This window comes from Tiliqua scincoides, chromosome 9 (genome assembly GCF_035046505.1).
Source record: "Tiliqua scincoides isolate rTilSci1 chromosome 9, rTilSci1.hap2, whole genome shotgun sequence".
NCBI lineage: Eukaryota > Metazoa > Chordata > Lepidosauria > Squamata > Scincidae > Tiliqua > Tiliqua scincoides.
This window is the reverse complement of record NC_089829.1, coordinates 5,711,987-5,739,108: the sequence shown is the minus strand read 5'-3', so window position 1 is coordinate 5,739,108 and position 27,122 is coordinate 5,711,987. Positions and strand designations below refer to the sequence as shown.

General features: G+C 53.0%; 2 protein-coding genes and 1 pseudogene across 3 annotated transcripts in view; 2 read left to right on the top strand and 1 right to left on the bottom strand.

The window, feature by feature from the left end:
* Positions 1 to 4,795, top strand: part of NOC2L (NOC2 like nucleolar associated transcriptional repressor) — a 75,648-nt gene extending 70,853 nt beyond the window's left edge. Inside the window, exons 18-19 of one of the 2 annotated variants that reach the window (XM_066636970.1) lie at positions 150 to 296; positions 3,321 to 4,795. In XM_066636970.1, the coding sequence (XP_066493067.1) occupies positions 150 to 296; positions 3,321 to 3,436 (263 nt within the window). In that variant the 3' untranslated portion in view covers positions 3,437 to 4,795. Of the gene's footprint in view, positions 1 to 149; positions 297 to 3,308 lie in introns of both variants that reach the window. The other variant, XM_066636969.1, reaches the window with a different exon arrangement.
* Positions 4,796 to 5,182: 387 nt separating this feature from the next.
* Positions 5,183 to 27,122, bottom strand: part of SAMD11 (sterile alpha motif domain containing 11) — a 173,534-nt gene continuing 151,594 nt past the window's right edge. The window contains exons 9-14 of the mRNA XM_066636968.1: positions 25,701 to 25,816; positions 25,229 to 25,307; positions 23,895 to 24,595; positions 13,453 to 13,577; positions 9,325 to 9,435; positions 5,183 to 6,037 (exon numbers count right to left, since the gene is read on the bottom strand). Of these exons, the coding sequence (XP_066493065.1) occupies positions 5,786 to 6,037; positions 9,325 to 9,435; positions 13,453 to 13,577; positions 23,895 to 24,595; positions 25,229 to 25,307; positions 25,701 to 25,816 (1,384 nt within the window). The 3' untranslated portion in view covers positions 5,183 to 5,785. The remainder of the gene's footprint in view (positions 6,038 to 9,324; positions 9,436 to 13,452; positions 13,578 to 23,894; positions 24,596 to 25,228; positions 25,308 to 25,700; positions 25,817 to 27,122) is intronic.
* On the top strand, positions 16,118 to 16,238 carry LOC136660981 (5S ribosomal RNA; annotated as a pseudogene).

Below are 27,122 nucleotides of genomic sequence, written 5' to 3'. Positions count from 1 at the left end.
CACAACATCGTACCTACTCTATCACAACATTGCTCTGAACAGGCAAACAAAGACTATTAAAAGGTTTGGGGTTTTCACGCTTCTAGCCATTGGCGTGTGCTGGGTTGCATGGGCAATCATTTTATTTTCTTATCCCTGCATACCTTTAGGCACTTCAAAGGTCAAGAAATCTGAGGGCAGCTCAGATGACGCTTCAGTGGGCAGCAGCGAGGAGGACAGCGATGATGACGGAGAAGGAGAGTATGAGGTGGAGGAGGACGAAGAAGAGGAGGAGGGACTCTCCAGTGATTCAGACGGTAAGAGGGAACAGCTGAGATCTTCTTGGAGCAGACAGTGTGATACAGCTGCTGAGAATTAAGTGCTTTCTGCATGTGCAAAGGGCCTTGAGTGTAATTGGGACATCCTCCCTTGTAAGGTTACAGGATGGCGGCACTCCCATATTGCAGATGAGAACAACTGAGGCCCAGGGGGCTGGCTGGCCCAACGCCACAGTGAGCTCTTGGCAGAAGTGAGAGCCAAAGCAGGGAAGCCCTGAGCAGCGGGCTTGGGCTCTTAGCCGCTGTGATGGTGTGATAGGTGTTGGCCGTTCCTGTGGCGGGGAGGAGAGCAGCTTGGTTTGCCAGGATGGTGGTTCAGTGCAAACGTCTCTGCATGTCTGTGAGAGAAGAGAGAGGCAGGTGGAGGCCTGCTCCTTGTTGGAAAGGCTGCAAAAATAGGTGGGCTCTCCATGTGTCCAGGAGGTGTGGTGGTACGTGCACATGCGATTAACAGCCAGCCTCCCACTTCCAGCGCGGTTAGTGTGTTGCAGCAAGAGCAACTTAAACCTCTTGTGGCACCTTGGAGATGAACCATTTCTTTGTCCTGCATCTTCGTGGGGTGCTGCATCGCCTACCCCTTTAACAGCAAACAGCCCACCGACATGGCCCCGCCGCAGCAGCTCAACCATTTCTTTCAGCATAAGCTTTGCGTGACCACAGATACTAATGAAGTGGCATGCAGTTCTCATAAAGTTATGCGACAATACAGGTGCACATCTTCAAGGTGCTACAAGACCTTACAGTCTCTGAAAGATTTGACTCTCCTGCCTTGTTCCGAATCTGAAAATAAGCCACAAATGTGCCTTAGGGCCCAATCCTATCCAACTTCCCAGCACGATGTGCTGCATCCTCTGGTGGTGGTGGGCGGTCACAGAGGCCTCTTCAAGGTAGGGGAATGTTTGTTTCCTTACCTTGGGGCTGCATTGCAGTTGCGTTGGTGTGGGAAAGTTGGATAGGATCGGGCCCTTCGTTTGGTGTAGAGATGCTGTCAGTTTATGAGGCAGCTTTGGTGTCGCAGGTTTTACAGGAGAGACATATATAAAACTCTCATTTTCAGACTGCTACTAGTTAGGATGAGTCCAGCTCCATGAGTCTTGTGGAAATAACTTCATACAGTTAACAGTGAGTCAGTGAGCTCTGTCTACCTAAACTGCCCAATAGTTTGGTGGTGGGCGGTGGTCAGCTACATCCACCTGTGAGCAAGCCAATCTGCAAGGGGGCCTGCGAGGTGTTTGCTGCCCAGAAAGGTTTGAATGGGGGCCCAATGGAGCCTTGAAACTGGGCAGTGGTTTTACAGCAGGATTCAAGTACAGTCTTTAGCCACTGGCTGCAATGTCAACAGCTTTAGAGAGAATTTGGGGAGGGGGGGCGCCCCAAAAGACTTGGACGGCGGCAGCAGTAGCAGCTGCAACGCTGGCTTGAGCCCCTCACTGCCTCGCCAGCAGTCCGTCTGAGAAGAGCGGTTGGCGGAAGAGGAGCCACTTGAAAGGGGCACGGACTCTATCCATTTGGCGGAGGGAGATGAGCGGCACTGATGCCAGCCACTCTGTCCCTGGGAGGTGCTGGCAACCAGCTTCTGAGCTGGGTCGCTTGAGGGCCCAGCTGGCACCAGAGGTGGCAGCAGTGGCAATTTTCTCCTGACTGATTAACCAAGCAAAAAAAGTGCCTCCGCCAGGTGGAAGCAGTTTGTCAGCAATGGCTGTCCTTCCCCATGGCCTCGGCTTTCCCTTTCCATGGTCTCTTCTCTTCAAGAGGTGGCATTTAAGGGCCAAAGCCCCTGCGTGTCTCCCCCTTACAGGACAGGGTTTCTCTCCTAGCTTTGAGGTGAAACAAGCATGCCTTGCCCGGCCTACTGCCTTGCTCATGGTGGCAGATGGCAGAGGGCTGGCACATGAAGGCTAGAATAGACACACACAGAGACGAGATCTGACAATGGCTGTGAACACGTGGCGGCGTTTCTGCATCTGCTTTTGGCACCATTGTTCTTGGGGGGGGGGGAACCTCCCAGAGCCACCTTGGCATTGGAAAAAGCCAAGCGTGCCATCAACACCCTCTCGGTTGCTGCTTTTCTTTTTTGAAGTTTGGTTACCAGCCAGCCCCTTGGGGGTTGCAGGGTGAAAAAAGCACCCTCTAGTGTGGCTACAGTAAGAGGGCTACGGTAGTGTGGCTACTAGTACACACACTAGCCACACTACTAGTACACACTAGCCACACTACTAGTGTGGGTACTAGTAGTGTGGCTACACTAGTGTGGGTACTAGTAGTGTGGCTGCGCTGTTCAAAAGTAGCAGGTGGGCCAGAAAGCCAGAGCCCTCAAGTGTCTCCAGCTCATCATGGAGCATGTATCCATCCCTTGGGGAATGGGAAAGCTGGTCCCAACTGCATGAGGATGGGCAAGTCTTGCTTCCCCTTCCCCCACTGCCGTTTTCAGGGCACACTATTAAGGAGGCTTTTTACGGACTGCAGCGCATGTCGTCCTTCTGAGTCTCTTGTGCTTAGGATGGGAAGCCTTGAGATTTAACCACCACCTGGGGCTGTGCAGGTAATAAGATACTGATGACCTTCAGGGTGAGAGGAGAGGCTCAAGCGCGGTGGTAACCCAGTGGCAGCGCACCACTGTCCTCACCTCAGTGTACTCTGGGAAGTACATGGGGGGGGGGGGAGATCACAGGTGCATCTCTCAAATTATGCACCCATTTGAGCTCAAATGGCCTGTTAAAAGAACACTGGGAGATGGGGGGATAGGAAGCGTATTCTCTCCCTCCAGGCAGTGCTCCAAACATGGCTTCTGTTCCCTGCCTCTGAACTGGGCTCCTGTAACACAGGTGCTGGTCCCCCCCCCACGTCTATCTGGGGGATGCAGCAGTGCCGATAAATTAATTAGTGCTTGTGATTAATTAGCAATGAGCCGCCTCTGCCTGCCTGCCTCTCGCTCCCCTCTTCCTGGCAAGGCAGGATTTACACCTCTGCTCCGCTCTGTTCCTTCCGCAGGGGGAGGCACAGAGGCCGGGCGCAAGGCTGTCGGGAAGCAGCTGTCTCAGGCCGAGCTGCGGCAGCTGGCACAGGGGCCAGAGGACGTGGTGGAAGACCTGGACTTCTCGGATGAGGATGCCGACTGACCGAGGCGGCCCTGACGGACAGTTGGGCTGGAGGGGGGAGTTGCTTCCTGGAAGCTGTCCAAGACCCTACTTGGCACATGCTGCCCGGGGCAGTCAAGCTACTCTGCCAAGGCAATCAAGGGCCCTCCTTAAAATCCACCACTTAAAGTAACGTGGGGCAGAGGGAGCTGCCGCGGCCTCCGCAATCTGTTTTCAAAACTGCTCCCCCAGCTGTCTCCCACTGGCTCCCCCCCCAACCTGGTTGTAGATGCGTTTGTCCCCAGCGGTGGAAGAGCCAGAGGTTAATGCTCGCAGAGCTCCAGGCAGTTCTGCCTACTGGGACGCAGGGAGGTTGTCTGCCTGTTTTTCCTGCAACGTTCTTTGTACTGTAAAAATTTTGTCCTGGTGCAGAGCACTCCCGGAGAGAGCAGGAGAGAAGGGGGGATTCTGAGCTCCACTTCCACCTGCCTTGCTTGCGTCTTGCCCCCTTTCAGTAGAACTCAGGGGGTCTCCCTCAGGAGTTAAGGAGCTCACGCTTGCCCCTTGCTTGCTTGTGTGGATGGAAGGGCTGTTGCCCAGCCTGTGAGAGCTGCTTAAACCAAAGCGCCCTCTGCCTTGTTGGCTAGGAGCAAAAAGCTCACTGGCATTCACATTCACACGCACCCCTGCAGCCACAGGACAAAGGGGTGGGTGTGAGAGTTCAGCTTCTCAGCCTGGCAAACAAGCTGGCTAAATCTGGTTTGCAGGAGCAGGCCAACATCACCAAACTGCAGCAAAGCGTGTGACCCCCCAAGCGGCCAGCACCCCAGGGCCTCTAGTGTCACCCCTTTACTACAGATGCTACCCGCCCAGGGCTTGTGCTGAAGCTTGCAGTGCCCTGACTGGGCCACTCGGCACTCGGCTGGACTTGCCTAGCACATGCCTATCTGTCTTTGGTTTGCAGAGCTCCTGGGCAGAGGCCTGATAGGAACGAAGGGGTAGAAGACAGTCAAGGAGACCCTTATTGACCGTCTCCCGAGAACATGGGGAGGGGAGCTTTTCCCACCTGCAAGACAGGGATTTTGGCCGTTTCCCCAAAAGAGTCGGGGAAGGGGTGTTGTTGCCGTTTCCTTGCTTGCCGCTCTCATTCCGTCCCACGAAAACAGCCTGCGCTTCAAGCAGGGAAAGAAGGTTGACAGATGAAACCAAGCGGGCATGCGCCTTGCCCCCTTTCTAGACGCAGACCCCCCCTCAGCTGCGCTTGTGCCGGTCTGTCCCTTCAGGAGTAGCCATGTTATAAATTAAGTGATTTTTTTTATTATTTAAACTGATTGGCTGGAAAGCGTTGGCCTCGACGTGATGGCTCCGGACCATTTACAATACATAAAGAAGCTAAAAGTACCACCCAGCTCTCTTTTGTTTTGATTTTTCTTTTTGAAAATGCAAACCAAAAAAGAAAAGAACGTGCAGGGAGGGGGGGAAAGGGAATATATCTAGATAGACAAGCATCAATCACATGATTGTTTTGCACCACTGTACAAATTGTGGGGCGGGGTGGTGTCGACTGACAGCTGGCGGGCGCTCTCAGGTACCTGTGCCCCTGCTGCAGAGATCGGGTGGGGTGGGCAGTTCTGCCTCCTCTGCAACAGGACATTCGCTTCCCCCCCCCCCGAATCCACACACACACACATACTCCCCGCACACAAAACAAAATAAAAAAGGAAAACACGGCTTCTGTACACACAACTGCTCGAGGAGGGGAGCTCCACAGCGGTCCCCCACCACACACACACACACACTGACTGCTCCTCCGTGTCCCGCAACACCATGTGGTGGTATTGGGGTTTTCCCTTCCACCAAATAGGGCCGTGTAGGGCCCAGCGACGAGGAACTCCCATCACAGCCTGTCTGTCTCCTGGAGACACAAACCCACACAAAAGGGCAGGGCCGCCGCCCCACGGAGCTGCCTGTTCTGTACCATCCAAACGCAAGTAAACATGGACCGGAATTCGTTCGCCCCCTTGGGTCGGTCGGTCTGTCTTTGGTTTTGTTGTGTTAGCGATGCATAGACGCCCTGGAGGAGGAACGGTGTAGCGTGCCAGCGAGGGACACGTCTCAAAAACAGAAGGGAAAGAGTTTCCTCATGGGTTTGGGGGAGGGTGGGTAGACGGTCATAGCACTGGAGAACTCCTGTCAAGGCAAAAGTCTCTCCCAAACCATGTGTCCCTTTGAATTGCTTCCAAGAAATCTTTGGCTTCGTTTCTCCCGTCGGCACCCTTGAAATCCCAGCATCGAGTGCACTGTTCAGACATCACCTCCACCCCTGCCGAGAGTTCTTCAGACTGTAGATTTCAGTTCTGGAAGCCTGAGGACCAACCACGGCAGGGGGGGTTAAGAGGGAGGCTTTGCGGTGTCGTTGAGCCCGGCCAGCAAGGAGGGGGCTCCGTTTTCCTGCTTTGGCGAGATGCGGCTGGGGGGGAGGAGAGTGCTGTTGTACGGAGAGGAGGCGAGGCTTCCGGTCGAGGACGGGCGCAGGTCTGAAGGAGGCAAGTCGCGGTCTGCTGGCCGCAGGCCGGGCGGTTGCAATGGAAAGGCCATGGGGAAGCTGGCCATGTACAACACGCGGCCGACTCGCTTGGCCACCTGTGGAAGAGAGCGCAAGCAGTGAGGCTGAGGGAAAGGGCACATGCACCACAAAGCTTCCTTCCAGCACTGTGGGATCTGCCAAGAGAACAGATGCAATACAGAGCCTCAGGTCTCCTTTGCTTAAGGAAAAGGCCAAAACTCTGGACCTCCCAACCACCCAGATCCGCTGCAGCAAGAACCTGATGGCTACCCTTGGAGCTGTGCTCCACCCCATGGAAACTCTGCAAGGAGGCAAGCTGTGCCAATCAAGGACATGCACGTACATCTACATAACTTAGTCTGCTTTGGTAATCCTGGGGAACAGCAAAAATGGTCCACCCTCAGCCTTCTGAGATGTCACTGGATATTGGCTGCATACTATCCACTGAGGACTAGAAGCTTTCTTTAAAAACAAAGGCTGCTGAGGTGCTCAGGCTACTAAATGACACCAAAAGCCACATTTTAAGCTACTATAGCACACACACCCTTGCTCAGTCTGCAGACTTCACACAGAGGACCCAGTACAGCTCACTTATCTTTCTCTTCACACAAAGTCAGGTCCCAGAAGCCTGCCACGCTTTTCTGACCAACAAACAACCCAGGATGGGGCTGTGCATATTGAGGGGTAGAGCTGTTTAGCGCAGAACCAACTCTGATTTCCAGTCAAGGCAGTTCTGTGGGTCAAACTAAGCAGCCCGCCGTTTGGAACCACGTTAAGACGTGGCCAGGCTGTTCCTCGTTCCAGGTAAAGGGATCTCGAGAGTGTGTGTGGCAGGTTAGGCCTTATCCCACCCCACTGGTAACTCTGCCTTAATTTTGCCCCACATAAGCAAATGGCTGCCAGTCATTCCCTAGAGCAGTGGGTCCCAAACTGGTGGGCTTCGCACCCACTGGCCAGGGAAGCACTTGTCCCTGCCCCTGTATGGGGTGGAAGGAGGCAGCAACATGGTTCTCAGGATTTTCTACTTACCGCCAGCCAGCACTGCAGTTTTTGTGACAAAACAAGAAGTGCCCTTTTTTATTTTCTTATTTTAGGCTTTTGCAGGCACGAGGAGCCCTGCGGAGGGTTCTCCAGACCCCACAGGCCTGCAGCACTAGCTGCAGTAAGTAGAAGTAGAAAACCCCCTCCCATCCTATTGCTGCCCCCCTGCCCCCCCACATTTACAGTGCTGCAAACTCCCCTGTAGGAGTTTGGGAAGCACTGCCCTAGAGGGACACGTTAAAGCAGTGTCCTACTACACACACACACTATAGAGACACACGTTTAATATCTATGTACATTTGTATAGATAGACAACCTGTCTATACATACACAAGTATGTGTGTGTCTATAGTGTGCATGCACACACACACACACACACCGTCTATAGATACAAATGTGTATATTTATGTGTGTACAGGCAAGTCCTTATCCAGGGATTTGGGACCCACAGATCTGACTCAACTCTGGTTCCTGACCCACATCTGGAGAGCCTCCCCAAATCTCCCAGATGCTACCGGAAGTGCCTTCTGGACAGGCCTGGGAGGACTGGTGAGGGCCCACCCACAGATCACGGGATCCAGGAATTGATTCCCCGCAGGTATTGAGAGCACAGACAATTTATCTGTGAAGTCACCATTCCAAATCAGACCCCTGCTCTTCCATGCTCAGTCTTGTCTACTCTGACGTGTCTCCATCGTTTCTGCCAAGGATCTCTATCAGCTTGTACCTGAGATGCTGCCAGAGGTGGAACGTGGACCCTTCTGCATGCAAAGTGCCTTGGTCTCCCAGCGAGCTCTGGCACCATCCCTGAATGCCACAGCCACCTCTCCCACAGCAGAAGGCTTGTGCGGTGTTTGAACCCAGGAGTGTTTAACCCTCAGCAAGAACACCATCCCTCAAACTATGCTCTGCGTCGCCAGACCCCCCCACTCCTGCGTAGAGCTGGGGACCTGAGCCGCTCAGGCCTTCAGAGGCAGCCCACTGCACCGTAAATACAGGCTGCCGACCAAGCCATCCCTCGCCCACCAGCCATATACATTTGTTATATTATGTTAAAACAATAAGGGCAACTTTATTACCTTCCCGCAGCCCTTACTGTTTATGAGGGATCTAATAAAAAGGTTCTCTGGGCAATTGTTCCCTGTGGATCAATTCGGTGGGAAATAAAACTGATTCAAGGGGGAGGAAAGGAAGAAAAAAAAAGGCCGAGAAACCCAGGAGCACCAATCATAGCTTCGCTACATGCTCAAGACTGGGGGCTGTTTTTTTGCAGGGCCGTGCAGGGGAACAGTGTGGGGAGGGGGGAGGGAGAAATATTGCAGCACTAGTGCTAAAAGGTTTTATAATAAACCTCCACCCACTCCCTCCCCCGGTGTTGCTAACCGAATAATGCTCCGGTTGTTTTGGGTTAAATACAAGCCCGTTTTTTATTGAAGCATTAACAGAAACCAGCTGTGTAGGTGCGAGCGTAGATATGGGGGGGGCTCTTTGGCATAAGATGGAAAGTGATTAATATAAGCCCAGGTCCCCAGGCTGGCGGACAGGGTGGGGGGCTCAGCAGAGGGCTGCCGCTGAACTGACGGCACAAATGAGGTGTAGTGGAGAAAGCACAAGAACTTCAGTGGGAGAGGGAAATAACGGCCGAGGGAAGGGGACCCTTGTAAACCCCCTTGCTGAGATGCTGCTCAGACTCCAACCCACAATTCCTGGGATGCCACAACAGGAAATACTTCAAAAGGCATATTCCACGGAGCCAACTTTGATAGGAATGTGACCGTGAGAGCAGCCCCGCTGGATCAGGCCGAAAGTCCACCCTAGTCCTAGGCTCACCGGATGCCCCAGGGAGCACTCAAGGCAACAAGATATCTGCATCCTGCTGCCACTCTCTTGCACATGGCATTCGGCACGCAAGCTTTCAGGTTGTGCAGGGTTCGGTAAACTTCAAAAACCAAGTGTGTTCTTGGTGATGGGAACAAAGCTCAATGGCTAGCCTTCCCAAGTCTACCCTATAGGCTTGGCAGAAGCCCAAGTGAGAACTGAAAAGTGCCTTGGACACTGCGAGTACTATAGGCACTAACAAACAATCATTAAGAGAGGCAGGAGGAGGAGACTAGCTTGGCCTAGCTCGCTGCCTTCTCTGCTAGTTTTCTACTTGCAAGGAGATGAGTTGGGGGAATTCCAGGCGTTCCCCTCACCCATCGTCTCTGCGCCAGCCAGGCTACTAGACTTACAGGACACCTGAGGCTGACCACCCCGGCTTGTCTGTTTTCAGAAGATGGCGAGCAAGCATTTTAGAGGGTGTTGCGGTGTTCTGAACTCTTACCTGTGACCGTATCTTCAACGCCGGTCCCAGTTTCAGACCCATGTTATTCAGTAAGTGCTCTTCCGTCAAGAGGGGCAGTGTCTCACCATCAATGGCCTGTTCTCGGAAGACCTGTCGGGGGGGAAGCGACAGCACAGCGGGGTCTGTAGAGAAGCCAGAGCTGGCTGGGGAGTCTGAAAGTCCTGCTGCTTTTCCAGGGCTTGAGTAGGAAGGGAGGTGGCAGAACTGACTTTGGACTGACTCAAGCAGGCACTTAGAAGCGCTGAATGCTGGAAGGGTCTGTGCAAGTCCAACCCCTCGCTTAGCACAGACTATTACAGCCACCCTGACAGGTGGCTGAACAGCCTCTCCTTGAACACATCCCACAAGGGAGAGACCACTGCCTTTCCAGGGTCAGACAGGAAGCCCCTCCTCATGGCTAGCCTCACTCTCTGTCCTCAGGAGCCACAGCAAGCAGGTCCCCCGCTTCCGTGTGACAGCCTTTCCCCTGCTTGAAGGTGGCCTTCCCAACTATCTCCCCTGCGTCTCCTCTTCTGCAGGTGAAACGTTCCCAAGTGCACTTTCCTAAGGCACACTCGGGGGCTTTCCTTAGGCAACTGAAACTGCTTCATCCCCTTACTGGTCTCCCAGGCAGGGTCATCTGAAACACGGACTTTCACCCGACACCCAGAAGAAATAGAGAAGGTGCGACACACAGTTTTTTGGGGAGGGAACGGCACCAGCTGAGGCAACACAATCGAGAAAGTCCCGTTCCCAGTGACAATCCACTTCATCCCAGTCATTAGGAGGACTGGGGGCAGAAGTGTAAGGATCTGCCTTTCCTAGGCCAGCCCAGTAACACAACGTACAACGCCTGTGTGTACTGATGTGCACACACATTGGTCTCTACCTCCTAGTCTGACTCTAATCATGCATGAGATGGAGGTGATACGTGCATCCTGCCCATGAGGGGAAAATACTACTGTGTAAACACAACAAAATTCCACTGCCTCCCTGCCTCCAGAGAACAAGCCTTCCTCCTGTGCTAGTTTTCTACTTGCAGGAAGTTGTTTCCACCTGTATGGACCAGGCCTTGGTTGGCTATTAAGAGCAGGCAAAGGCAGAGCTGCCACATCCCTCCCTCCCTCCCTCCTTCTCTCTTCCCTTTATCCTCTTTTTATAGCTGGAGTCTTCCAGCCAGGCTGCTTGGGAGTGCGGCCCCTATTCCTCCGTTGCGACCCAGCAGCCCTTAACGGGCCAAGTTCTGCTCCTTCCTCCCTGGCCCAGAGCCAGATGCCTCCCACGCTCTGCTCTGCTCTCAGCCTCCCTGCAGCCCCTGCCAGACTGTGTAGGCTGCACTGTGCCACTGAGCTGCAGATGGACGGTCCCTGGGGCCGAGTGTGCCAAGGGGAGAGAAGCAGCTCCGTTCCCAAAGCAGGTTTTGTTGCTGGCAGGAGCGGAGGTCAGCTCAGTGCCAGACCTCCCCGGCAGCTGTGGTTTTTGGAGGAAAGAATGCAGGCAGACAGCTCTGCAGCCCTGGGTCTCCCCAGCAGTCTGGCTCCCTCGGATAGTAGAAAACCTGTTCAGTGCGGAGCTGCTGTGGACAAAACAATCTTATCCCCCTGACTTGCTCTGTGCCAGACCGGCTTCTTCCTTCCCCCCTCTGCCTCCTCCCCTGGCTGGCACACTCCAGGACCTCGCTCACAAGGGCGGTCGGCTGTTCTGGACTGGGCTATCCGCAAAGTGCTCCAGAGGGCAGCTCTGCCAGTCTCTTCCAATCTGAGTGGTCAGAAGAGGCTCTGCAGTCGCGCTTGTGTTCTGTGGCTGGGCTGCCTGACTCAGCTTGTCCAGCACTTTGCCTGCTGAAGCCAGGACCTGGCCCACAACAGCAGGACACCACCCACACAAAGAGGCTTGGCTTCAGGTTGCTCTTAAACTGAGAGTGCAGGAGGAAGGCATCCCCTCAGATACCTGTCATCTGTAGGTGTGATAGTCTGATTCATTATTTTGGGGTCAGGCCCTGCCCCAAAGGACTTACAATCGCCATCAACATATAACAGTGGGTTCATGGCAAGGTGAACTAGAGAAATTCTGATTCATTATATCAACACTTTCCTCCCTTTCTTCTAAGTGGCTTAGGCAACATACCTCAGTTTTGCCATCTGCTCTATGGGGATAATAGTACTTTAAGGGGAGGAGCCACCTAGAGCGCTAGCTTTGCATGCAGAAGGTCTCAGGTTCGATCCCCAGCTGCCGCTCCAAGTACAACTGGGAAAGCCCCCTCTCTCTGAAACCCTGCAGAGCTGCTGCCAGTCAGTATCTGGGCTAGAGGGGCAAAAGTCTGCGTCCGAATCAAGCAACTTCCTATGTAACCAGAGACAGAGGAACACAACATGCAGTGGCTGCAGGCCAACATGCACTTAGGCTTAGCTGCAGTAGACATTTGGGGACCTGGGGGTGGCACCAATGGCTTCATGAAGAAGAGTTTCTTTGGGACGAGTCCTCCTTGTCAGAAATAATCATGGTTTCAAAAATGTGTTGCCAAATTATTCAGGGGTGCCCTTTTAGCTGATTAAGCGGGTTGTTTTAATTGATCAAAGCTGATGAAAAGTTTTGGACCTAAAAGTAATAAAAGAACATTTGATCCCAAGTCTTCATTTGGGCCAGGAATAATAAGAATATGTGTCTCCTTAAAACATGCTCCATTTCCTACTTCCCTTGCCTTGCCCTCTGGGTCCCCCTTTGACCCAAAGGGGCACATAACCCTCCCCAGAGTGTTCTGGGTCTCCCTGCCCAGATGTCTCAGTAACCTGGCTCTTGCAGGGGGTATTCTCTCTCCCTCTCTGAATAAGGCATTTATCAGAGGCCTTGACTAACTGTGGACCCAAACGAACAGAGCCGGGTTTTGTCTCCAGCAGCTTCACACAGAGCCCCTTCAGACTCCCTGCCTGGCACTGACTGCTTGGTGATCCATTACTCCAGAAACACTGTCCTGCTTTAGGGTCTGAATCTCAGACCTCTGGCACTGATTTACAGGACCTATTAAAGTGTTTATGCTACCTACATGCCTGGACTTTGAGCATCCCCCTGTATCTAAGCGGGCAGTACATTAAATGCATCTTGAAACACACTTAAATGCCAGGTTTTTGCCCACCTGTTCTCCCCCCTCCTTCAGCTTTGTTCCTTCTTTCTAATATAAACAAGAAAATCTTTTTGTGTATGTGCTTGACACTCCCCTATGAATAAACCGCAGCAGATTTCTGTGAGAATCCAGAACAAACACATTCGGCTTATCAAGAAGGCAAAGTGATTTTCCGATCACAAGAAATTAAAATGAGAGGAAAGCTCCGTCGAGCAGGAAATTCTGCAAGCCAACTGTATGCCTTATTCTGCCACACTTGGAGCCCAAGGCACTGGAACCGGTTTTTTCAGTGCAAGGGCTCCAAGATGGCATAAGCGGAGAGGTAATGACATAGCGTTCCTCTGAGCTCATGCAGAGCTGCAATTCCTTTATTGGTCAGTAACTCCTGCCTGCTGCCACATGCCCGGAATTCTGATGTGGCAGGAGGTTATGGTCTAGGGACAAGGTTTGGGGAACAGGCGACTTGGAACAGAGGAGAGTGCCAGGTCTCTGGGCAATTCCACAATTCCGTACAGGGTCAGACACAGTGCAGTGTAGCTCTGGCCATTACCATTGACTGCAAAAGGACACCAACAGCTTTCATGTTCTGCTCGGCTTGTTTGTTTCTTAATTTTAAGGAGAGAGCATGCATCTGGTCCATGTAGCTGCGCAACAAGGAGGACACCCACAGCAAAATCTCAGAAGCCAGAGGATTTACAGACTAAGGTTTCCAGACTCCGGGACGTGAAACTTCCCACGCCCCATGTGCAGGAGAAGCCAGATAAATTACGCAAAGCAGTGCGACTTGCAGAACGCACAAGGCTGAAGCTGCATAATTTATTTGCGCTGCACAAGTCGGGTTGCCTGCATGCAGAATTTCAGTTCTCTTAGCCCTGGGTCACCATCAGCTCTGGCCATGGCCCTCCACATGTCCCGGCACCTGCCCTTTTATAAAGTCACCCTGGGCCTTGCTGACCTGGGGGAAGTAGGGGGGGTACTAGAGTTTTGCCTCCCCGTCCTGAGTTTACCTGCATGTACTCAGCACAGCCGGATAAACTGCCCACAAAACTGCAGACATCCTCTACTGTCCACTTGCTGATGTCTTCCAGCGCTGGACTCTCCTCCCCGTCCAGAAACAGACCTCCCATGGTGCCTGGAAGGAACAGAGAGGGGGGGAAGGAGAGAGGAGAGGAAACATAAATCATCAGACTCCCACACGGACAGGGCCGTGTTTTCCTCCAGCCACACATTCATCTTTAATGAACTGTCAATTAAAACACCAGGCAGGGTCAATTTGCAGGCCGTGGCCTCCTGAAGGCTGCTAGCCCTGGGGGTGGGGGGGGGAGGGGAGAGAATGACAGTTGGTGGGGGGCTGGGGGAGGGCAGAAAGGCAGCTCTCCAACTAATGTCTTCCATGTGTTTAATGTTCTTCAGCTGTAGCTGGGGGGGGGAACCCCTAAAGGACCAGGAAACCAAAAAGTGCCCCCCAAACAAGCAGCCAGCATGCTGAATAGCAATGAGCCGGGTGTGCCTTGGGGATTTTCTCCCCCTCTGGAGTTCCTAATCATTCTGCTCTTCAAGACAGATGCAAGAACTAACGACACGGAAGACCCTGCCTGGCTGTGCACTTTTGCATTCATCTGATGAATGGAACGCAAGCAAAACGCCAGGTCGTGTCCCTCCTGCTCAAAACCAGTTACCCAACTGCTTTTTAAGGTTAGCAACGGAGCTGGAGAGTACATAAAATACAGATGGACCCAAGCACACATTTTTAACGGGTCAGCTCACTCCTGGAGTCGAGGATGAACATGGGAGCAAGGGAGGGATTTTAATTTAACCACCAACCGCAGCTTGCTTCCAAACTGCTAGCCAAGGAAATAACACCGTGAAGGGGGACCTCAACTCTTGACGTCCCACAGTTGAGAGGAGAGGCGAGTTCTAGCATGTTAAGAAAAAGCATACCCTACTTTTATCCTCCAACAATCAAACACCAAGTGAAAAAGAACAAGTACAGGCAAGTGGCCAAATTCATCACAAAGAGACACCATGTGAAAGCAACACAACTCAACTACAAGGCCTGCTGAGGTTTTTCAGCACTGACAGAACGCTGGCAACAAAGAAACTGAGGTAGCCTCTTGTGGCAGGGAGTTCCACAGCCTGGGTGTGAGCACAAAAAAGCCCCTCCTGCATGTAGCTTTCAACTGCACCAGACATCTGGTGCAAACTTTTGTTTTCCTTTCCTTAGTTCCGTGCGACATATCTTCTACCTCGGTGGGAATGGAGTTTGCAGGGGCCGGCCTGGGATGTCTGTAGTGGGCAAGAGACAGATGGTGGCTGCAAGTAAGTTCTGACAACTGTCAGGGGAGGGGAGCTTGCTTCAGATGGAGGCTGTGGCAAGGCGTGGACAGAACTGGGGGTCTCGGGTTCTGAATGATTTGGACCCAGCGGTCCTTATTTTGTGTATGTGGAAGAATTCACTGAATGGCCACTGGAGACGCCTTTAATGATAAGGTGTGCAACTTAAGATGGAATATTTGAGCCTGGAGACATGAGATATAAAGGCAACATCTACCCTGTAGCCACCTTAGGTGGTTTGTAGGAGTTCACAGAATACTGTGCAGCTCGAACCCTATGAAGCACCAGACATTTGCAGGCTCCTGTACTGACCCAATATAGCATTCTGCCTGTCTAGCACATGGTAAGATGGACTGACAGACCCAGGAACCTTGCATTTGATTCAGGCACCAATAACCAAAACCTGATGCTCATGCTGTCAATGCTGGGGGAGCCTTTGTCTCCCCACAGCCCCCGCTTGGAAGAGCAACTGCGACTTGGTAAATAGAGGAAGCGGAATTGAACTCAATTATTCCAGGCACAGCCGACGCTCCGGCGAGACGCTTCCATCTGCAGCCGGAGTGAGCGTCTCCGAGGGGATCTGGCAGCAACAGCCAACTGCCTTCAAATTATGAACTTCCTTCTTCCAGGGGTAGGCCAAGGATAGCAGCTCGGCAGAGCAGTTGGGAACGGAGCCACCTCTGCTTGGTTGGCCAGCACAGCTTTTTGGCACCGCACTAGGGCTTTTTGACACCGCACCGCATGATCTCCGGATCCACTGAGCAGGGCGGCGGTCAGATGGGTCCTGCTGATTTCCAGAGACTTCCCAGCCAACTTCTATTCCGCAACAAGCTCCCCTGCTTCCATCTTCAGCAGAACTGTCAGGACATGTGCCCCAGAGTGAGGGTCTCACATGCTCTTGGCTCCATGGCTGTGCGCAAGCCTGGGGCCACCGCAAACAGCCAGGCAGTGGGGAGGCAAACTAAAGCAACTCTGGTACTGATCATGAGCAAGAAGACACCAAAACTCTGTTCCTGAAGCAGTCTAGTGCCCCATGGTGCCCCCCCCTCTCCCAGAAGCTACATGAAATAGCTGGCACTGCCATGGCATGAGTGACCCTGAATGCGGAAAGCACATTCCCAACATGGGAAATCAGCGCCATCCGGATCCCCTCACCTGCCAAGTCACAAGGGAGTGGCTTTTCTCCCATTTCTGGCATGTGAGGCAGATAATTTTTAAACTGAAATTTAAACAGGAGGGGTGCTCTGTGCATATACCCCAAAAGGTCTCCCTTCTGGAGCAGGAGAAAGGAAGAATCACCTGCTCTCAGAAGAGCCCAGCTCTTCTCGTCTCTACACAAGCTGCTGTTTTGATTTACCCTGCACATGCCCAATCTCGTCTGACCTCGGAAGCTAAGCAGGGTCAGGCCTGGTTAGTACTTGGATGGGAGACCGCCTGGGAATACCGGGTGCTGTAGGCTTATACCATAGTCTTTCGAGACTGAAGGTTGCCAACCAGGTTCCCAACAGCAGCGCACGCAGAGATCCGACAGGCAGCCTCCTCTGAGGGCAGGTCGCACATGTTGCATCTCTGCACTGGAAGCAATCTACAGCGGAGATACAGCTGAGTTGCCCATACCTAGAAGAGGCTCATGGGAGGGAGGCAAACAGAGCAGAGCTGTACTGAGTCACCTGCAGGCCATGTGGGGGTCCCAAGGAGATGTTCATTTTTTACTTTGAGTTCTCACGGAGCAGCAACAGTTCTGGACAGCAGGACGGATTTGGGGACAATGCAGCAGAGAGTGGAGAAAGCCTCTGAAGGGTTGGGCCTGCTAGGCTGTCTGCACCGTGGGGGTATCTTACAGCCATGCTGGGGTCAAGGGCCTCACTTGAGGCCTCTTCCCCTTAAAACTGCCCTGTATAATTCACCCATTAAAGCCCCACCTTTCCCAAAACTGATCTGAGGACTGCAATTTTCAAGTCACCCTCCGTGGCTTGCCTCTGGAGTACTGGATTCTCCCCAACAACAGCAAAACGTTTCAAAGCCAGTCAAGACTCTGTGTCTCCCTACGCCTTAGAGTCAGAAGCTGCTGCGCTCAGACCCCTCTTTCCACACTTCCCCAATGTACTTTGCTGTCACATATGGCAGGCATGGCCCAATTCTACTCTTGCCCACCCTGGCTGCTTTTGCTGTTCCCTCCTCCAGGCACCCTATGGTGGCAGCTTGTCCATTTTCTAATGAGTTCGTAGTCTAAAATTAAAAGCAGCCCCACCAGGGAGAGAAAGAGACAGCCTTGCGTCACATTCGACAACTGGGCCAAGCCAGAGCAAGCAAGCTGGTGACATGTTTTGGCTACAGAACTCCAGCACTGTAACATTTCACTGTTTCCCAGCAATCTCAGACACATAGTTTGACCTCACGACCAACCGCTGGGGCCAGGGCAGCCTCTGCAACCACTCCTGTCTCTCTCTCTCCCCCCCCCCCTTCAGGCGTGGGAAGGTGCCCAAATCTAGCGGCAAGATTCTGGTGGGGATGAGAGATCTGTCACCAGAAGACTGGGGGCAGGAGGTTCCAATTCTCCCTCATTCACTTATCATGGAGAAGGAATTAAAAGACAGAAACTGCCACACACTTCTTTGTTCCTGAGCTTGCCTGTTAAGAATCTGAAAGTATTTTCCACACGGCCACACAAATACAGCTCCAGCCAAACTATTTCCCTCAAGAGGCTGGTCGTCCTCCGCTCCTTTCTCAGCCACTGAGCAGGGAGAGAAGGCTGGACATCTTTGCGGGCGTAAAGGGGTCTGAGCTGGAGAATGGTGGAATGGAAAGGAAGTGCTTCAGCCGGCTGTTTCTGCAGCATTGAGAGGAGGGCTGAAGGCACCCCATTTTGCCAAAGTCAACAGTCCCAGCAGACCCTCTGTGAGGACAGACCAGGTCAGCGTGCAGGGAGTGAACGACCCACGCCTGACTCAGCTGACCGAGCCCTTCCCTCCCAGGAGAGCTGTAAGGGACGGCATCCAGATTCTAGCTAAGAAGAAAGAGTTGTGCTGAATGCATCAGGAGGAGGATGGAACATGGGCCACGTTCCTCAGTGGTCCCTTAATGCCCAAGGGATTGGAATCAACCTGCAAGCAATGTCGATTCCTGCAACCAACAGCCTGGGTGGCACCTGCACCCAGAACGCCCAGGTCCCCTGGCAAATGATTCTGCTCTTTCTGTGGACAAATCAAGTCTACCATGCACCAATTGTGTAACCCAATGGTTCCCAAACTGTGGGCTCTCTAAGGAGCCATGGAAACCAGTCAGAAGAGCTACAGAATCCTGGTTAAAAAAAACGCATCGCCTTATACAATGTATAGGATTGTAGCCCTAATGGAGAGCCATGCCCAATGGTCCAGTACGTCAAGGAAGTCGCCAGTTGAAGAAGTTTGGGAACCACTGGTGTAACTCCACAACAGTTCACATGTGAATGAAAATCACACATATTTCTGGGGCCCACAGCACCTAATTCTCCAAGCACTTCCAATTTGATAGCCAGAAAACCAGACACCCTCTGCCAAAATAGCCAAATTCGACACTACAAATGAGGAGTTGGACACAAAAGTTTGTTGTTTTTTTTTAGTGAGCCAGGACTGAACCCCAACATTATTCTTTCTTGAAGCAGATCCAGCCCCCTAAGCCTAACAAGCAGTAACTGGATGAAACTAACTGAGTCAATGAACAAGCACTCAGCCTGCAACTGGTTCAGATTTAATTTTCCCACTGTATATATGCTTTGTTTGCAATAACTTTTTAAAAAATTCAATGTGAACAATTTTAAAGTATTTTTTCCTTTCTGAAGTAATCAGTATTTAGCATGGAATTCATCTACGTAGAGATGCACTGCAAGCAACAGACCAATTTCTTATGCACAAAATGGGTCTAGGCTGATCCGAAATGCCTGGATCAGGCAGATTACTGAAGCATGTTCAGATGCCAAGTATCTAAACCAGAGAGTCTAAAGTAGTAGTGAACCTCAACCGAACCACAACCCAAATGTTTAAGGGGTTGACTCCCTGCTGATGAACTTGGAAGCTGAAAGCCCAAATTCAGCGCTAAGCATTGTTCTGAATCATGCTGTCAGAATGGCCAAAATCCAGGCTTTGAATCCATTATTCAAGTCAGGGAGGTGGCTGGCCTGATTCTGCTTCTTGACTGGGGGATGTTGAAATAGTTGTTCCAATTCTGCAGAGCCAAGACAGTAAATTGTCGTTTCCTGAAGCATGAGAGCAGAGATATACATTTCTCCGTGCTCACTTAGAACTGGGGGACGGGGGGTGAGATACACCACACTTTGGGCTCAATCCTATCCAACTTTCCAGAACGGATGCAGCCATGCCAATGGGGTGTGTTTCATCCTCTGGTGTAGGGACAGTCGTGGGGGCCTCCTCAAGGTAAGGGCATGTTTGTTCCCTTATCTTGGGGCTGCATGGTAGTTGCATCAGTGCTGGAAAGTTGGAAAGGATTGGGCCCTCCCAGCCCTAAAACCTGCTGTAGCTCAGTGGTAGAGCCCCTGCATACAGGGGTAGTCCTCTGCATGCAGGAGATCCCAGGTTCAGTCCTGGGCAGCATCTCCAGGTAGGACTGGGCAAAGATTTGAGACCCTGAAACTCTGGAGAGATGCTGCCAGTCAATGTTGGAAGTACTGATTAAGAGGGACCAAGGTATGACTCTGTAGGAGACAGCTTCTGGTGTTCAAACTCTAGAAGAGGAGAGGACTTGTTTGTGCAGGAATCTATGGCCTGGGCAGGACCACTGCAGAATAACTCAGCCAGAGCTATGTGTATGAACGCACACACCCTGCTGGTCGAAGAAACCTAGATCCCACATACCTGATCTCATCTGATCTTGGAAGCTAAGCAGGGTCAGGCCTGGTTAGTACTTGGATGGGAGACCGCCTGGGAATACCGGGTGCTGTAGGCTTATACCATGATCTCGGAAGCTAAGCAGGGTCAGGCCTGGTTAGTACTTGGATGGGAGACCGCCTGGGAATACCGGGTGCTGTAGGCTTATACCATGATCTCGGAAGCTAAGCAGGGTCAGGCCTGGTTAGTACTTGGATGGGAGACCGCCTGGGAATACCGGGTGCTGTAGGCTTATACCATAGTCTTTCCAGACTGAAGGTTGCCAACCATTGGATGGGTGAGGGGAAGTCATGACATATCCATGGATATAAAATCCATAAAAGCTTAAGGATGGTGTAGAAGGCCCACGTTCAAATCCCCCACTCAGTCACGGAATTGCGCTGGACCAGTCGCCATCCATCAGGCTGTCCTTCCCACCCTCCCATCTCACTCTGCTAACAAGATTCCAAAGTGCTCTTGCTGGCTGTCTTGGGGGGGGAGGGGAAAGCCCAGCAGTTGGGCCACTGACGCCCCTTTTGTAGGGCCTTGGAGCTGACCCAGGTGGGGGGAGGAATAATCCATCTTCTTAGTTCTCTCTCACTCGGTCTCTGCCCTGCAGAGGGCAGGGAGGGGGTCAGGGAGCGGCCCTGGAAGGCTGGCGTTAATTGCTCTCCAGACTGTGGATCGATATGAAGATTTTAGCCTCTCGCTGGTTCCATCCTTCACCTTTTCCAGAGGACGGGGGTGGCGGCGGGGGGGGAGGAGAGGAACGTGGCCGAAACCCTGACAAGATGAGGTCATTTGGCAGCGGCCGGGTTTTCATAAGGCAGCTCGGGGGAATCGACCCGGCAATGGGCTGCCGCGTCGATAATTTTCTGTCACTGGGGATGGAAAACGGCTCTCTGCCTCCAAAGTGCCGGAGCAGCCAGCCCCCCCCTTCCTCCCTGGAAGGCAGCCAGCCTCTCTCCTGGATCGTTTGCACATATTATATCTCCCCCTTTCCCCTTTCCACCCTCCATCTTCCAGGCAGTTGTTCTCTGGGCCTTCCTACTTTATCTGTCTCTGAATCGCCAAGGGCAGGGGGCACAGCGGCACACAGGCCTGGTTCACTGGGAGAACGTGATTTATTGAACGCTTGCAGCTGCCGCCTGAATCAGGCCATTTACCTGCCCAGGTCGGCGCAGTCTGCACTGACTGGCAGCAGCACTCCAGGGTTTCACGACAGGGGCCTTTCCCAGCCCTACCTGGAGAATGCAGAAGAGACTCTGCCTGGTTCATTGTATATTGTATTGGCAACCTTCAGTCTCGAAAGACTATGGTATCGCGCTCTGAAAGGTGGTTCTGGAACAGCGTCTAGTGTGGCTGAAAAGGCCGATTCGGGAGTGACAATCCCTTCCACACTGGGAGCAAGTGCAGTCTGTCCCTGGTCTGTCTCCCTGGCTATGGGCCTTCCTTCTTTGCCTCAGTCTGTTGGCCAAGTGTCTCTTCAAACTGGGAAAGGCCATGCTGCACAGCCTGCCTTCAAGCGGGCCGCTCAGAGGCCAGGGTTTCCCACTTGTTGAGGTCCACTCCTAAGGCCTTCAGATCCCTCTTGCAGATGTCCTTGTATCACAGCTGTGGTCTACCTGTAGGGCGCTTTCCTTGCACGAGTTCTCCATAGAGGAGATCCTTTGGGATCCGCCCATCATCCATTCTCACGACACACCTGATTCTCTGCCTGGTTCACACAGGTGGGTTTATCACTTGAAAACTAGCAGTGATTTACAGGTGTACCTGGGCCATGCTGACAAAAGCAGCCTCTAGGCGCTTTAAAACCCCCTCCTGTCACCTCAATGATGACGCTTGTCCACAAATTCGGTGCAAGCATCGAGGGTCAAATGTCACAATCAATGCATCCTTTGGCCCTATGAGTTTGTTTAATGTTAAAAAGCAGCTGCAAGGAGGCAGAGGTAGAGGGGAGGATCAGCACCACTGTGTGCAGGGAGCAGAAGTTTAGCCAATCCCCACTACACACAGTCCCAATGAAAACCTCTCTCTCTCTCTCTCTCTCTCTCACACACACACACACACACACACACACACACCATAGGCTGCTGTTAGCCCACAAGGGACGTTTCCAGTGGGACTTTGAACTTGCAAGTCCAAACTTTGTATGGATCACAATGTAAAACCGAGCCCTCAGGTGCCAGTCCTCGTGCGGAAAATTCAAGCATGTGTGAAGCCAACCCTGAAAGCCAAAAACCGTTCCAAGGACAAGGTATTTTGCTGATAAAAAAGAAAAAGGAAAACACAGCAGCAGGCTCTAACAGCAGTGGTTTTCCTGCCTCCAAACCAGCGCCCACCCAGAATGGCTCCAAATACCATGGCCGAAATCGCAAGCACGAGTTCAAAGTTGACCACCCAGCTGTAATTAAGGAGGGCTGATAACTCAAACCATCAAAGACCTCCACGCCCAGAACCAGAGCAGGGGAAAGGAGACACAAGACAAACCGGTGGCCGTGTTGTTCCCAAGAAAGGTCGTGCCGACGCTCTCAAAGGCCTGGGGAAGTAAGCACCACAAGCATCTGGGAGCCATGTCGCACTTTGCACGCTCCTCAAACCGCGCATTTCCCTTTTAAACAGCCAGCAAGGAGAAGCTCTTGCCAAGAAGCTTCATCTGTTGAGGTGGCTGGGGATATTCATCACACCCGACCATCTGTCTGTCAGGAAAAAAATTGCTCCTTTCCTCTGGGTTTGCCTTGACCTGACTCGCTCCTATTCAGGAGGAGAAGAGGGAGGTTCGCCACCCACATGACATGTTTATTCTCTGTCTTGTCTCCCCAAAGTGCACCGCCCCTCCAGCTCACATGTCTTCTGTCTTTTCCCCGCTCAACATCGTTGCTAACCAGCAAGGCAAGGCTAAAGTCTCAGCACTGCAAATCCCAGTACAGGTGAAAAACTGCAGTTCTTACACCCACGTTCTTACAAGGCAACATGAGCACTTTGTAACATGTGGAAACCCGTGACGCGCTCTCTGGGACTTAGTTCCAACTCCAGGCTAACACAGCTAATATACCACATTGGGGTGGAGAGGGAAGAGCCTTGCCCCAGTGGAAACATTTGGGCCACCTGTCCCAATTCTTCCCACCCCATTGCCACTTGGCCAGAAGGGAGGGCGACAACTGGCTCTGAAGAACGAACCTGCGAGGGACCCGCCTGTGTGGTCTGCGGCTCCTGATCTGTCATCATGAAACCATGAAAATAAGCCACAGAGAAGCAGCCCGTGTGTGTCGGGTGAAAGGCCTTCAGAGAAAGCCGTGGTCCAAATTTTTGGGACAAAAAGAGAGAGTGCTTGTGTGCTTGTTTTAGGCTGTTTTAGGCTTTAGGCTGTTTTAGGCTAGGTATTTAGGCTCGTTTATGCTAGGTTTGTTTAGGAGAGAGTGCTTGTTTTAGGCTATCAGCCCCCTACTTGAGGCCAAAAATCCAGAGCCAAAAATCCTGGCTCCTTGTAGGTCCAGTGCCAAAGGCAGTAGGAGGTCTCCTTCACCTAGCCGCAAAAGGGAAGCAGGGAGAAAGAATGTATGTGTGTGTGTGTGTGTGGGGGGGTTAAATCTCTGGTACCCACTTGGGACATGCACCCTTTTCCACACAGCAGTACGCCCATTCAGCAGCTGACCGCTCACCCGCTCCCATCTTTCAGAGGACCTATACATATGTAATGCCTTTAGCCTTTCCTCTCCGAGGTCAAGCTTGGAAAAGCCCTTAATCATCTTTGCCGGTCTTCTCCTACCATTTATCAATGTCTGTCTCAGCAGAAGCTTTTCCAAAGGAGGCGGAGCCAACGTCGATTTAGCATAACCCTCTACAGGCCAATGAGACAATGAGTGAATGCACATCTTGCACGCACACACACCCCCGCCGAACGCCAACCAGAGTTAGATGCAATGAGAGGGCAGCACCCCCTCCCCTATGCCGGGGAAGAAAGCAAAATGCTGTACTTTAAGCTGCTCCCCATCCTGACCCAGTTCTCGTTGTGGGGCAGGAAAGGGGAGGGTGCCAAGACACTGTGCTGTGGATGTGGTTCCTCTGTATGTTACGCTGGGGAAGGAAGAGGATGTCGGCTTGAAGCACAGACCAGGTGCTATAGTGGTGCGGCACCTGATTTGCACTTGGAGGGGCCCAGGCGTGGCAAACTCTCCTGCTCAGCTGCTCCCCTCACTTTGACCCAACCTGGCAGTGAGGAAGGGCCCCACTCCAGAGCCCCTTTCACATACCTGCATGGAAGTAGGGACTCATAGTGTAGGGGAACCCAAACGGCAGAGGCTGAGGAGGCGGGAGGGAGGCTGGCGGAAGGTATTTCGCCTCGGTTTTGCTGATGACCGAGCCCAGGAGGTGGCTGGGCGACTCCGTGCTGGAGGAGCTGCTGGGCGCACTCTGGCTGGCCGACAGTTCGCTCAGCGCCTTGGCGCTTTCACAGGCCTTCACTGTCTCTTTGCACTCTTTGGGGTCGTTGGCCGAGCTGCTGCCCTCTGCCTTCACGCCCTCTGGCTTCTCGTCACTCACTTCCGCGTCACTCTCAGAGTCTTTCATCTCCTCGTCGTTGCCGTCGGGCGGGCGGCTCTCGACGGGCTCTTTGGATTCGCTCTGGCCCAGCGCCTCGGCCCGCTGGTGCACCGATTTCCGGTTCCCCCGCCTGCTGCCCTGCTCCTTGGGTGGGGTGGTGGAGGCACTGGGGACCCCATGGTGGTTTAGTGACAAGAGCGGGGTGTTGTTGTGTCGGAGCACCAACATGGCGTTCCTACGTGAGAGCTCGTCCCGAAGCGGGTGTCCCTCGGGGATGTCGTGGACGTTGCGCAAGGCCGGGTGGTCGGGAGGCAAGCTCGGGTGCAAGCTCATCGGGTCGCCAGCCAGCAACCTTTGCCGGTGGAGGTTCTCCAGCTCCTTCTGACGGATGATCTCAGCCGACATCTCAAGTCTAAGCAGGCGAGAGAGAGAGAGCAAACGGGTTTGGAAGGAACCAACAGCCCTGAGCGCAAATCCAACCCCTACCATAGATACACCTATGTGGGCTTGGGCATATCTTTCATAGCTTCTGTTTCCCATCTGCAAAACAGGATTCAAAATGACCTTCCTCTCAGGGCTGCTGCAAGCACCAGCTCAAATTAAAAACCAAGTCCAAATTCCTGCAACACTTCCAAAGCGCTATGCAAATTTTAAGCACTAGCACCAGCAGAAGTATAAGTCACCAGGCTGTCTGTCTGTCTGTCTCCCTGGAGAAGGGACCCAGCTGGAGGCCGGCCTAGCACGGACCGCAGTGCCAGGCAAATGGGTTCATCCCTTCCAAACTCCCCCCTCCCAGGCAGCTTTCCCAGTCTCCTGTCTCCCCCATTAAGGAAGACGCTGCCCAGAGAGAGCCACTGGAACGGAACAATAATGAGCCTGGCACAGCCTCCGTCTCTGTGGCTCAATGAGCCATACCAGCTAATATCCTCCCCTTAATGGATGGAGCTCAGAGGCAAGACGAGGGCCCATCCATGGGCAACTCCAGAGGCACTGGGGTGTGTGTGCCCCCTTTTTGCAGGGGTCTGCCACGAGTGGAGACTCTCACCTGGCCAGGTTCTGTTTCCTCAGCATCTCCTGCTGCCGTGCAAACATTTCGGCTTGGGCTGGCTGGAGAAACCCATACCCTGTGGATGGGAGCAGAAAGAAGCCAGAGTTACACCTGAGGGTCTGAACAAGGTGGGTGGCCTCGCAAGGGGCCCACTGGTTCCATGCGTGCTGCAAATGCGTCTGAGCAACAACCAGAATTTGTAACCGAATATAAAAATAGGCGCGCAGCCATCGTCCCAGAAGTAAGCTTAATTAGCTGGGGTGGGGACAGGGCAAAATATACCCCCCCACACACACAATGGGATACAAACTCCCCCTGAGAAGCGTTCCTGAACATGCTCCAGGGAAACGGGGATCTCCCACCTGGAAAAGGTGTCTGCCTGCACCCTATAACCAGGCCCTGCCTTCCTTAGCAAGCACCACAAATTTCGCCACACGGGGCTGACGTTAGCACAGCCAAATGCTCTTACCTGGTGTCTGGCACAAAGCTGAAGGCACCCCTAAGAAGGGGGGTCTCAAATGAGGGCCCAGCGCAATGTGAGGAGCGTTCTGAGGCGAAAGAAGGGGTGGCGGGTGGGAGATTTCTCTAGAAGGAAAAAGAAACAGACAGGAGGTTCAACGTCCCACCAGGCTCTCTCTCAACTCTCCCTGGCCATAGTGCCTGTCCTTGGCCCGCTGCACTTCACCAAGTCAGACCCCGGCTCCCTCTCGCTTCGGGCTGCCCACGCAGGTTGGCAGGAGCCCTTCAGGCGAGGGTCTTACCCAGCCTGGGGCCCCCAGCATGCCAAGCAAATGCTCCACCACTCCCAGGCAGAATCAAATGGGACTGCTTGTCCTCTGAAAGAGCTCAAGGAAGCTGCATGCAGTTGTCAGCCCTGCTCGGCTTCACCATGTGGCTTCAGGCCCATTCTCTGGGGCTCTGCCAGCCTAACCCATCAGGAATTATCCACCGCTCCACTCCCACAGGGCTTGCACCCATGGTCAGATATACTCCTCGATTCTTACAGTCGGTATTTTCAGATTTAATTGCCGGTCAAACACTCTCTTTAGCCCCTTTCCCGTCCAAAGTTCTCTTTGGCGTCCCCCAAGGAGCTGCTAATGGGCTCAAAGGGAGCCTGCATTAGTTGTGGGTAATGAGCCGTGGGGGGTGAGGGTGCAGCTCGCCCCCTGAGAACAGAAATATGCTGCATGCTGGCAGCTTCCTCGCACTCCTTGCAGAGCTCTCTGCCCTTTCTCAAATGGCAGCTCCCATTAAATGGCAGGCTCCCCTTCATGTTTTTGAGACCAAGCGCACAATGCGTTGCGACGACTGGATGCTTCCTCCCGAGAATTATCTTCACAGTCGTGAGTCACACTCGTCGCCTGCCTCAGTTGTGTGGATTCATCACTGTTATTTACGCAGCCCCATTTGCGTGCAGGGTGTAGGAAGACAGCTCCCTGCCCCAAGAAGCTTACAATTTAGAACCGGCATACTGAGCCCTTTACAGCGAACGACAGCTTCCTGGGGAACGCTGGGTGAGTGAGCAGCCCTGTTCCCCCAAGACCATTTAAAGAAATACATCCAGCCAACAAACGCGCGCACACTCGGAAGCAGAGCGCGAGAGAACTGCAGGGACAGAATTTTCCTCCTAATGAGATGATACAAATGCTACAAGCGCAGAGAGAGGGGGGAAAAATAATTGAGTGGATTGCAGTTTTCCCCTCCAAAGACCTCGCTCTCCACCCCCTTGTTCTCCTCCCATCTGTCCCTCTCCCCCACTGACCGTCTGTCTCACCCCACTTGTTCTCCCCCAGCCCCTTCTCCCTCCTCACTTCCCTCCATCCCTCCCCCCCCCCAGTCGCTCTCCTCTAAACTAATTGCACGGCTCCCGGTGTCTGGAGGAGAGCCACTG